Source organism: Heptranchias perlo, chromosome 2, assembly GCF_035084215.1.
Source record: "Heptranchias perlo isolate sHepPer1 chromosome 2, sHepPer1.hap1, whole genome shotgun sequence".
Classification (NCBI taxonomy): Eukaryota; Metazoa; Chordata; class Chondrichthyes; order Hexanchiformes; family Hexanchidae; genus Heptranchias; species Heptranchias perlo.
The window spans coordinates 164,546,118-164,559,967 of record NC_090326.1 but is presented as its reverse complement, the minus strand read 5'-3'; the positions used below and the strand labels follow the sequence as shown (position 1 = coordinate 164,559,967).

Below are 13,850 nucleotides of genomic sequence, written 5' to 3'. Positions count from 1 at the left end.
CAACTTTGCGCCTGTCTCAAAGATGGGTCGATGCTGATGATTCTCCCATGTGGTGCCAAGTGAAGTCCAGATACTTCCTGTTGGGGAATAGGAGGGAAGGGTGGAACTTGGGCAAGTGGGAAGGAATTGGAGGAGAGGAGAATTACGGGGCTGAGGGGGTTAGATCTCAGCTCTCCCTGAGACTGGTATTGGCATGTGCCCTCGAGTACCCCCTGTCAGCTGGAGACCGGGTGTAACACAGAATGATGGAAACAAAAGGAAATGGGAGAAAAACTCTTTTAAATTTTCTTGTGAAATTTTTGCTTGGTTTATTTTTAAGTCGGGGGGGGGGGGTGGTGAAGGTGGGGGGATGGGGAAATTTGCCAAAATCTTCCTTCATGAGGTTTAAACAGAAGGGTGGATAGAATCAATGATAGGGTAGATTGTACATGGCTTGTGGGAGGAAGGGGCTCGATGGGCCCACTTCATTACACACTTTGTTACCGTCTTATTATCTTTTATTTATTCATCACACAGGGGACCCTAGAAAACCAGATCATTGAAGCTAACCCAGCCATGGAAGCCTTTGGAAACGCAAAGACTATTCGCAACGATAATTCTTCCAGATTTGTAAGTGGAAAAATTCCCCGTTTGATGTTTCTATCTCCTTTCCCTAAGTTCGTCACAATTTATTTTGCTGCCCATTGTCTCCTCCTCCTGCCCCCCACGACCACCCCCCCCCAATCCCCGTCTTAACCGACTCCCTAACCAAGGAGGCCCTCTGTCAGCCCAAAGCCAATGCTGCTTTAGGGGGCAGGAAATCTCATGAATATTCCTCTTTCCCCCGAGGAGAGGGGGGAGGGGTGGACGGTAGGGAAGTGCTTTTTTTTCCCCAATGGCTCGGGTGGGATCAAAGATCAAAGCACCACACAGGCGATGCCTCCACGTGCCTGTTCCATTATACAACACTTCATTATATATTGTGATGTGTGTTATCTCACAATGTGATGTAGCTGTATAGTCTTTGAATTACACCCCTAACAGCTTCCATAGTCACCGATGAAGTTTTCCTTGATTTCTGAAGCGACTAGTTTAATTTTTAAATCTAACATTGCACAATTACTTCACCCTTTGTGGCCTGTGACAACGCAAATGCACAAAATGAACAGACAAAAATTGCTTCCTTTGTTCCTCTAGTCTTTCAAACTTATTCCACAAGCACTTTTTAATAAGTTCATAAGAATGTCAACAAAAAATAAAGTGCCCTCTTTTAGTGATTCCTCACTCCTGCCATGCGTCATTCCCCTTCCAAAATGGCAGGTTCCTGCCACCGGGCAGTGCAAAAGAGTGGCACCTCCCTCTCAATTCTCCTCATGGTTAGGACGCAGTCTTCACAAGGTCCTGCCCTCAGATGGCACAACTGAGTGTAAACATTGGGCCTCCTCACTACACATCTGACCCTCCCCTACTTTCTAATGATTACACTACATTCCTACGAAGACCAAGTATTTTTCACTGGTAACAATCGCCGGGAGTTTCATCGGTGGGAGGGGCTCTCCCGATCGGCCGCAGTAACTTCGACAGGAGATCGGGCGCATATCCCGGATAGACACTTCCTGCCAATCTTCTGCCGAGGTTATGCCGGCTGATTGGGAGAATCCCTGAGGGTATTCCTGGCGATCCAATGTTAGCTTTGAAGACAAGAAACCGATGAAGAAAGGGTAGAAAGATAGTTCATCGTTACATACCTATCATAAAATGAAAAGCTGCCTGAAAAGATCTCTGGAATTGTTGTGGCGGGGAATTGGGGGGTGAGGGATGGGGGTCATTTCTGAGGTTGAATTATATTTCTGTTGGATTGTACGACATTAATCACTCTCTTGGACTCGATTACAGGTTGTGAATTTCATGAACTAGGAACTGGGTTCAGATTGTCACAAACTTGTTTCACTTATGACCCAGACACCCTTCAGAGGCCGTTCAGGGGGTGATGTCAGGAAGCATTTCTTCACACAAAGGGCAGTGGAAATCTGGAACTCTCTCCCCCAAAAAGCTGTTGAGGCTGGGGGTCAATTGAAAATTTCAAAACTGAGATTGATCGATTTTTGTTAGGCGAGGGAATGAAGGGTTATGGAACCAAGGCAGGTAGATGGAGTTAAGATACAGATCAGCCATGATCTAATTGAATGTTGGAACAGGCTCGAGGGGCTGAATGGCCTCCTTCTGTTTCTATGTTCCTACGAAGGCTTTTAACTCATCAGTCTGGGCTGGATTGGGACCCAAATCTCAGGGGTGAAAGGGACAGTGTGCTAACTGGCTACATTAACTCAGTCCCCACTGTACATTATTATGATGTGTTTCTTTTTGTGAACAGCATTACTTATTGTAAAATATCTACATTGATTCCAGGGCAAATTCATAAGGATCCATTTTGGTCACACGGGCAAGCTGTCATCTGCCGATATCGAGATATGTACGTATCTGAAATGAGTGGAGTCCTGAAACCGTTCTCAGTGAGTGGGGTGTGACATAGTGGGTTCTGTTGACTCCGGTCAACAAATGGATGGAGTGCTAAAGAGCAGGAAAGTCTTTGAAGGGGGGAGGTGGGTGGAAATATTCTAGGGAATCAGGAAATGGCAGATATGCTGTGTGAATTCTTCAAAGGTGAGGACTGCAAAGAAATTTTCGAGTGGGAATGTAAAGCATGGGTTATGAAGGTACTCATGAATTCAGGGACTGAAATTCGTTCTTGGGCTGTAGGACCGAACGGTTGAAGAGGGCAGGAGCTCAAAGCATTAACTGAGAGGGAATGAGGAGAGAGAGCGCCAGCATGAACTGGGAGAGGGAAGAGGACCAGCATCTTGTGATGAAGAATTTCAATGAAAACGTTTGATAAACCAAGTAAATTCTGTGCGCTGATTGGCGCTGAGTCACTAGTTTAATTGTTTCCTCAAACCATTCCATGGCTGCAGTGTGTACCGTCCACAGGATGTAATGCAGCAACTCCCCAAGGCTTCTTCAACAGCATCTCCAAAACTGCGACCTCCACCACTGAGAAGGACAAGGGCAGCAAGTACATGGGAACAACACCACCTGCACGTTCCCCTCCAAGTCACACATCATCCCGACTTGGAAATATATCGCCATTTCTTCATAGTCGCCTGGGTCAAAATCCTGGAACTCTATTCCTAACAGCACTGAGGGAGAACCGTCACCACACAGACTGCACGGTTCAAGAAGGCGGCTCACCACCACCTTCTCAAGGGCAATTAGGGATGGGCAATAAATGCCGGCCTTGCGAGTGATGCCCATATCCCGAGAATGAATTAAAAATGATGATGCAATCGGGAGCATCTGAAACCCCGCATTATCGGGCATGGAGGCCTGAGGCCTGTTCCATGCCCTTATGTGCAGTAGGCGTGGCAGCGCAGACTGGAAATGCTCTGTGCATTCAGAGCCTGCGCATGCACTATGTGTAAGGGTACATAAGGCCTCCAATTAAATAGATGCATTTAAGAGGAAGCTAGATAAACACATGAGGGAGAAAGGAATAGAAGGATATGCTGATAGGGTTCGATAAAGAGGGGGCTCTTGTGGAGCATAAACACCGGCATGGACCAATTGGGCCGAATGGCCTGTTTCTGTGCTGTACATTCTATGTAAAAATTACACATCAGTGAGGGGGAAGCCCCATAATGTAACCAGAGCACCTGGGAAGGCCAAGGAGGGGGATCTCCAGAGATCACAGTACTGGGGGGAGGATGGAAGAAGCCGTCAGCTGGAGATGAGGTGGCTTCATCCACAGAGAGATAGGAACGGAACTATGCAAGGGCAGTTCCCTGGAGCTGGACAGTGGAGGAAAGGAAGTGGAGGAGGATTTCCTGCAACATGTCAAACTCTGCAGGGAGGTTGAAGAGGACACAGAGAATGTCATTCGTGACTTTGTGACAATAAAAAAGATAGGAAAAAAGAAGCCTCCTTCGCTGTTCCTTCCCAGGCACCACGCCATCTCTTGTTCAGACTGAGGTGGACAGAAGGTTTGACGACCGGGCGGGCCCGGTACAATTGACCACAGTGAGGCAAAGGAAGCATGAGCACCTCGTGAATAGTCAGCATGAGAACGTAAGGCTGTAGGGTGAGGGAAAAACTCATTCTTATTCAACCTGATTGATTTTCCCACAGGACCTGAATCCCAGCTGCACTGTATTGAAGAGTATTGGTAACTTTCAGCCGTGACTTTAATTGTTATTTCTTCACGTTCTCAGACTTGCTGGAAAAATCCCGCGTCATATTCCAACAGCCCGGAGAGCGGAGCTACCACATTTACTATCAAATCCTGTCGGGGAAAAAAAAGGAACTTCAAGGTAAACAAAAGCATGAGTGAGGGATTAATCCAGTAAGGTATTGGAATCACATATATCTTAGTTGAATAATAAAATCGTCTGTCATCCTCGTGTTCAGATCACTCCATGGGCCTCACCCCTCCCTATCTCTGTAACCTCCTCCAGTCCTACATCCCTCACTTCCATTGCCCCACCATTGCCGGCAGTACCTTCAGCTGACTCGGCTCCAAGCTGTGCGATATTTTCCCATAACCTCTCAGCCTCTCTCTCCTTCTTTAAGACGCTCCTTAAAACCCAACTCTTTGACCAAGCTTTTGGTCACCTGTCCTAATGCCTCCTTCTTTGGAACAGTGTCAATTTTTGTCTAATAACGCTCTTGTGAAGCACCTTGGGACGTTTTACTATGTTAAAGGTGCTATATAAATGCAAGTTGTTGCTGTATTTAAAGGGGCAGGGCTGCTGACCCGGCGGGGTGGCAGTTTACTTTCCTGTCCAGGAATGGGCCGTGACACGAGTAGAAAGTAACTAAAACTAAAATAATTGAGGGACGATTACCATCATCTAAATAAGAGACTGAATCACACACATTCCACCTTCCTGTTCCAGACATCCTGATGGTTTCCACAAACCCCTTGGACTATCACTGCTGTTCACAAGGTGCAGTCACGGTGGACCAACTTGACGATGGCGCCGAGCTAATAGCGACTGATGTAAGTAAGCTTTGCTCGGATTTTACATCCCTCTTTTCTCGCCTCCTCTATCAACGTCGCACTGGTGCAAATCTAGAGCCTCCTGGATATCAAGGAGCATACAGGGTAAGATAAGGGAGAAAAGGAAAGCTTATGTCAGACACCAAGAACTCAACACTACAGAAAGCCGAGAGGAGTATAAAAAGTGCAGGGGTGAAATTAAAAAGGAAATTAGGAAAGCAAAGAGAGGGCATGAAAAAATATTGGCAAGTAAAATCAAGGAAAACCCAAAGATGTTTTATAAATACATTAAGAGAAAGAGGATAACTAAGGAAAGAGTAGGGCCTATTAGAGACCAAAAAGGTGACCAATGTGTGGAGGCGGAAGATGTGGGTATGGTTCTTAATGAATACTTTGCGTCTGGCTTCACAAAATAGAGGGACGATGCAGAGATTGTAGTTAAGGAGGAGTGTGAAATATTGGATGGGATAAACACAGTGAGAGAGGAAGTATTAAGGGGTTTGGCATCTTTGAAAGTGGATAAATCACCAGGGCCGGATGAAATGTATCCCAGGCTGTTAAAAGAAGCAAGGGAGGAAATAACGGAGGCTCTGACCATCATTTTCCAATCCTCACTGGATACAGGTGTGGTGCCGGAGGATTGGAGGACTGCTAACATTGTACTGTTGTTTAAAAAGGGAGAAAGAGATAGACCGAGTAATTACAGGCCAGTCAGTCTAACCTCGGTGGTGGGCAAATTATTGGAGTCAATTCTGAAGGATGGGATAAACTGTCACTTAGAAAGGCACGGAGTAATTAAGGACAGTCAGCATGGATTTGTTAAGGGAAGGTCGTGTCTGACTAACTTGATTGAATTTTTTGCGGAGGTAACAAGGAGGGTCAATGAGGGTAGTGCATTTGATGTAGTCTACATGGATTTTAACAAGGCTTTAGTCAAGGTCCCACATGGCAGACTGGTCAAAAAAGTAAAAGCCCATGGGATCCAAGGGAAAGTGGCAAGTTGGATCCAAAATTTGCTCAGTGGCAGGAAGCAAAAGGTAATGGTTGACGAGTGTTTTTGCAACTGGAAGGCTGTTTCCAGTGGGGTTCCGCAGGGCTCAGTACTGGGTCCCTTGCTTTTTGTGGTATATATTAATGATTTGGACTTAAATGTAGGGGGCATGATTAAGAAGTTTGCAGATGATACAAAAGTTGGCCATGTGGTTGATAGTGAGGAGGAAAGCTGTAGACTGCAGGAAGATATCAATGGACTGGTCAGGTGGGCAGAAAAGTGGCAAATGGAATTCAATCCGGAGAAGTGTGAGGTAATGCATTTGGGGAGGGCAAACAAGGCAATAGAGTACACAATAAATGGGAGGGTACTGAGAGGTGTAGAGGAACAGAGGGACCTTGGAGTGCATGTCCACAGATCCCTGAAGGTAGCAGGACAGGTAGATAAGGTGGTTAAAGAAGGCATACGGGATACTTTCCTTTATTAGCCGAGGCATAGAATATAAGAGCAGGGAGGTTATGCTGGAACTGTATAAAACACTAGTTAGACCACAGCTTGAGTACTGAGCAGTTCTGGTCACCACATTACAGGAAAGATGTGATTGCACTAGAGAGGGTACAGAGGAGATTTACGAGGATGTTGCCAGGGCTGGTGAATTTTAGCTATGAGGAAAGATTGATAGGCTGGGGTTGTTGTCTTTGGAAGAGCAGAGGCTGAGGGGTGATTTAATTGAGGTGCACAAAATTATGAGGGGCCTAGATAGAGTGGATAGGAAGGACCTATTTCCCTTAGCAGAGGGGTCAGTGACCAGGGGGCATAGATTTAAAGTGATTGGTAGAAGGATTAGAGGGGAGCAGAGGAAAACCTTTTTTCATCCAGAGGGTGGTGGGGGTCTAGAACTCACTGCCTGAAAGGGTGGTAGAGGCAGAAACCCTCATCATATTTAAAAAGTACCTGGATATGCATCTGAAGTGCCAAAACCTACAAGACTATGAACCAAGTGCTGGAAAGTGGGATTAGCCTGGGTGGCTCATTTTCAGCTGGCGCTGACACGATGGGCTGAACGGCCTCCTTCTGTGCTGTAAATTTCCTATGATTCTTTGATGGGGGAGAGCCACTGTGGCAGTTGAAATCTGCTATATACGTTTTATGTTACAGTTGCTGGTCCAGGTTCTTTAGCGAAACTTTGGACCTTTTGTTATTTCTGCGTATCCGAGGAGGTGTGAGCTAAACGTCCACACGATGTAGTTGACTCTTAATGCCCTCTGAAGTGGCCCACTACTACCTTCCCAGGGCAACTGTGGATGGCCAAAAAGTGTGGTGGTGTCTCCATCCTGAGAAGACATGAAGATTACACGGCTGCGAGGGAGGGGTAGGAATTGTCTAGTCAGGATGCTGCAGCCATCGTGGTGTCTGGGGCAGGCTTGATGGACCAGCTCGACTTTTCCTGCCCGTCAGTTTTGTATGTTTGTATGTAACAGAAATCTGATGATTTCCTGGAGCCCAGTTTTAAAGGGGGAAACTTTACTTTGCCTTTAACTGTTGGGAATGCCGGATGAGACAGGGCAGAATGATCCTTACTCTGAATTTAACCGTGCTTCCTGGTTTGAGATTGATTAATGGGACAGAGTAGAGGAAGTGTAACCCTGCATCTGATTTACACTTGATGTGGGAGCACTTATCGCTGGGTGTAAAAAGCGGTGGAGTATTCTGTCCCTCACCTTGAGCACGCACTAAAATGTAAACTAAAAGATAAATGTGGACTTAGAAATAAATGGTTGGATGACTCTTGTTTGGTTTTCTATTAGCATGCCATGGACATCTTGGGTTTTACCTCGGAGGAGAAATACAGCTGCTACAAAATGGTGGGGATAATCTTACATTTCGGGAACATGAAGTTCAAGCGGAGAGTTCGTGAGGAGCAGGCTGAGGCAGACGGGACGGAAAGTGAGTGATTTACATCATTCGAGGGTCGATCAAATAAGGGACAGGCTCGATGGGCCGCTGGCCTGCTCCTGTTACTAAAATATTCTCCTGTTCTTAGACCTGCTCGAGGGCACGTTATATAGTCCAGAGTGGCTGCCTCGGTCATCTAGTAAACACTGCAGGGTCCTGTCACACGAGCAGTACCTCCAACTAAACAGCTCTGAGTAAACAGTGCATACACAGGCACACACACACACCCGACACACTCACACACCCGACACACACACACACCCGACACACACACACACACACACACACACACCCGACACACTCACACACCCGACACACACACACACCCGACACACACACACACACACACACACACACTCCACACACACACATCTGACACACACACACACACACACATACACCCGACACACTCACACACCCGACACACTCACACACACACACCCGACACACACACACGACACGCACCCAACATACACACACACTCCACACACACACACCCGACACACTCACACACCCGACACACTCACACACCCAACACACACACACACACACACACACTCCACACACACACACCTGACACACACACTCCACACACACACACCTGACACACACACACACACACACACACCCACACATACACACCTGATACACACACACCACACACACACACTCCACACACACACATCTGACACACACACACACACACACATACACCCGACACACTCACACACACTCCACACACACCCGACACACTCACACACACTCACACACACTCCACACACACACACTCCACACACACACACTCCACACACACACACTCCACACACACACACCCGACACACTCACACACCCGACACACTCACACACCCAACACACACACACACACACACTCGACACACACACACGACACGCACCCAACACACACACACACTCCACACACACACACCTGACACACACACTCCACACACACACACCTGACACACACACACACACACACATACACACCCGATACACACACACCACACACACACACTCCACACAAACACACACCCAACACACACACACCTGACACACACACTCCACACACACACACACCCGACACACTCACACACACACACCCGACACACACGCACTCCACACACACACACCCGACACACACACACTCCACACACACACACCTGACACACACACACACACTCCACACACACACACACTCCACACACACACACACCCGACACACACACGCACTCCACACACACACACACCCGACACACACACACACTCCACACACACACACACCCGACACACACGCACTCCACACACACACACACCCGACACACACACACACTCCACACACACACACCCGACACACACACACTCCACACACACACACCCGACACACACACACACTCCACACACACACACACCCGACACACACACACACTCCACACACACACACACCCGACACACACGCACTCCACACACACACACACCCGACACACACACGCACTCCACACACACACACACCCGACACACACACGCACTCCACACACACACACCCGACACACACACACACTCCACACACACACACACCCGACACACACACGCACTCCACACACACACACCCGACACACACACGCACTCCACACACACACACACCCGACACACACACGCACTCCACACACACACACACCCGACACACACACGCACTCCACACACACACACACCCGACACACACACACACTCCACACACACACACTCCACACACACACACACTCCACACACACACACTCCACACACACACACTCCACACACACACACACTCCACACACACACACACCCGACACACACACACACTCCACACACACACACTCCACACACACACACACTCCACACACACACACACACACACACACACCCGACACACACACGCACTCCACACACACACACACCCGACACACACACACACTCCACACACACACACTCCACACACACACACACTCCACACACACACACACACCCGACACACACGCACTCCACACACACACACCTGACACACACACACACACTCCACACACACACACCCGACACACACACACTCCACACACACACACCCGACACACACACACCACACACACACACTCCACACAAACACACACCCAACACACACACACACCCAACACACACACACCCGATACACACACACCTGACACACACACACACACACACTCCACACACACACGCACCTGACACACACACACACTCCAGACACACACACCCGACACAAACACACCCCACATACACTCCACATACACACACACTTATAGGAACATAGGAACAGGAGTAGGCCATTCAGCCCCTCGTGCCTGCTCCGCCATTTGATAAGATCATGGCTGATCTGTGATCTAACTCCATATACCTGCCTTTGGCCCATATCCCTTAATACCTTTGGTTGCCAAAAAGCTATCTATCTCAGATTTAAATTTAGCAATTGAGCTAGTATCAATTGCCGTTTGCGGAAGAGAGTTCCAAACTTCTACCATCCTTTGTGTGTAGAAATGTTTTCTAATCTCACTCCTGAAAGATCTGGCTCTAAATTTTAGACTGTGCCCCCTACTCCAAGAATCCCCAACCAGCGGAAATAGTTTCTCTCTATCCACCCTATCCGTTCCCCTTAATATCTTATAAACTTCGATCAGATCACCCCTTAACCTTCGAAACTCGAGAGAATACAACCCCAATTTGTGTACTCTCTCCTCGTAACTTAACCCTTGAAGTCTGGGTATCATTCTAGTAAACCTACGCTGCACTCCCTCCAAGGCCAATATGTCCTTCCGAAGGTGCGGTGCCCAGAACTGCTCACAGTACTCCAGGTGCGGTCTAACCAGGGTTTTGTATAGCTGCAGCATAACTTCTGCCCCCTTGTACTCCAGTCCTCTAGATATAAAGGCCAGCATTCCATTAGCCTTCTTGATTATTTTCTGCACCTGTTCATGACACTTCAATGATCGATGTACCTGAACCCCTAAGTCCCTTTGGACATCCACTGTTTTTAACTTTTTACCATTTAGAAAGTACCCTGTTCTATCCTTTTTTGATCCAAAGTGGATGACCTCACATTTGTCTACAATGAATTCCATTTGCCCCAGTTTTGCCCATTCACCTAATCTATCAATATCGCTTTGTAATTTTATGTTTTTATCTACACTACTTACAATGCCACCAATCTTTGTGTCATCGGCAAACTTAGATATGAGACTTTCTATGCCTTCATCTAAGTCGTTAATAAATATTGTGAATAATTGAGGCCCCAAGACAGATCCCTGCGGGACTCCACTAGTCACATCCTGCCAATGTGAGTACCTTCCCATTATCCCTACTCTCTGTCGCCTTTCGCTCAGCCAATTTCCTAACCAAGTCCGTACTTTTCCCTCGATTCCATGGGCTTCTATCTTAGCTAACAGTCTCTTATGTGGGACCTTATCAAATGCCTTCTGGAAGTCCATATAAATAACATCCATTTTCATTCCCCTGTCCACTACTTTAGTCATCTCTTCAAAAAATTCAATCAGGTTTGTCAGGCACGACCTACCTTTCACAAATCCATGCTGGCTCTCTCTGATTAACTGAAAATTCTCGAAGTGTTCAGTCACCCTATCCTTAATTATAGACTCCAGCATTTTCCCCACAACAGATGTTAGGCTAACTGGTCTATAATTCCCCGGTTTCCCTCTCTCTCCTTTCTTAAAAAGCAGAGTGACATGTGCAATTTTCCAATCTAGAGAGACAGTTCCTGAATCTAGAGAACTTTGAAAGATTATAGTTAGGGCATCTGCAATGTGCTCACCTACTTCCTTTAAAACCCTGGTATGGAAACCATCTGGTCCTGGGGATTTGTCACTCTTTCGTGCTATTATATTCTTCATTACTGTTGCTTTACTTATGTTAATTTTATTGAGTCCCTGTCTCCGATTCAATATTAGTTTTCTTGGGATTTCCGGCATGCTATCCTCTTTACTGATGCAAACTCCACACACTCACACACACCCGACACCCACACTCACACACACCCGACACCCACACTCACACACACACACACACACACACACACCCGACACCCACACTCACACACATGCACTCGACACACACACCTGACACACACACTCCACACACATACACTCTCCACACACACATACCTGACACACACGGCACACACACGAGACACACACATGTGACACACGCACACACACACAAAGCTGACACAAATGGGAATCAGTGCACTTAAAGTAGCACACAGACAAAATTCAACCCTGTGCCATCAGGAGACAGGTTTTAATTAAAGTTTCCTGCCTGGTGCAGATAATGATCACTAAGAAATCCATGGGGTTGAGGTACGCAAGAATATCACGGTCTAGGTGGCAAACAAGGAGCAAAGGAACAGGAGGAGGCCGTTCAGCCCCTCGAGCTCGCTCCACCATTCAATCAGATCGTGGCTGATCTGTGTCTCAACTCCATTTACCTGCCTTTGCTTCATGTTCCTTCATACCCTGACGTAAGTCTATCCTAATATAGACTGGGATAACAATCATAATATAAGGGGCAAAGAGGGGAGGAATTTTTGAAGTGTGTTCAGGATAACTTCCTTGACCAGTACGTTTCCAGCCCAATGTGGAAGGAGGCATTGCTGGACTTGATTCTAGGGAATGAGGTGGGCCAAGTGTCAGTGGGGGAGCATTTAGGGAGCAGCGATCATAGTATCATTAGGGTTAGAATAGCTATGGAAAATTCACGGACTACTCTAAAGTAAAAATACTCAATTGGAGGACAGCCAATTTCGATGGGATGAGAACAGATCTGGCCCGGGTAAATTGGAATCAAAGATTGACAGGCAGAACTGTAATTGAACAGTGGGCGGCCTTTAAGCAGTAGATGGTTCGGGTACAGTCTAGGCACATTCCCACAAGGCAGAAAGGTAGGGCAATTAAAGCCAGAGCTCCCTGGATGACAAAAGAGATAGTGAGTAAGATGAAATGGAAAAAAGGGACGTATGACAGATGACAGTTTGATAACACAAGTGAGAAGCAGGCTGAATATAGAAAGTTCAGAGGGGAAGTGAAAAAGGAAATAAGAGGGGCAAAGAGAGAGTATGAGAATAGACTGGCAACTAACATAAAAGGGAATCCAAAAGTCTTCTACAGGCATGTAAACAGTAAACGGGTAGTAAGAGGGGGGGTGGGGCCGATTAGGGACCATAAAGGAGATCTACTCATGGAGGCAGAGGGCATGGCTGAGGTTCTAAATGAGTACTTTGCATCTGTCTTTACCAAGGAAGAAGATGCTGCCAGAGTCTCTGTAAAGGAAGATATAGTTGAAATACTGGATGGGCTAAAAATTGATAAAGAAGAGGTACTAGAAGGGCTACCCATACTTAAAGTAGATAAGTCGCCCTGTCTGGATGGGATGCATCCTAGGTTGCTGAGGGAAGTAAGGGTGGAAATTGCGGAGGTACTGGCCATAATCTTCCAAACATCCGTAGATACGGGGGTGGTGCCAGAGGACTGGAGAATTGCAAATGTTCTTGTTCAAGAAAGGTTGTAAGGATAAACCCAGCAACTATAGGCCAGTCAGTTTAACCTCAGTGGTGGAGAAACTTTTGGAAACGATAATCTGGGACAAAATTAACAGTCACTTGGACGAGTGTGGATTGATTAGGGAAAGCCAGCACGGATTTGTTAAAAGCAAATCATGTTTAACTAACCTGATAGAGTTTCTTGATGAGGTAACAGAGAGGGTAGATATGGGCAATGCAGTTGATGCGGTGTATATGGACTTCAAAACGCGTTTGATAAAGTGCCGCATGGTAGGCTTATC

General features: G+C 47.0%; 1 protein-coding gene across 1 annotated transcript in view; it reads left to right on the top strand.

The window, feature by feature from the left end:
- LOC137299725 (myosin-7B-like) overlaps window positions 1-13,850 on the top strand; it is a 175,898-nt gene that overhangs the window by 23,458 nt on the left and 138,590 nt on the right. The window contains exons 8-12 of the mRNA XM_067968664.1: window positions 517-609; window positions 2,389-2,452; window positions 4,245-4,343; window positions 4,929-5,032; window positions 7,832-7,970. Of these exons, the coding sequence (XP_067824765.1) occupies window positions 517-609; window positions 2,389-2,452; window positions 4,245-4,343; window positions 4,929-5,032; window positions 7,832-7,970 (499 nt within the window). The remainder of the gene's footprint in view (window positions 1-516; window positions 610-2,388; window positions 2,453-4,244; window positions 4,344-4,928; window positions 5,033-7,831; window positions 7,971-13,850) is intronic.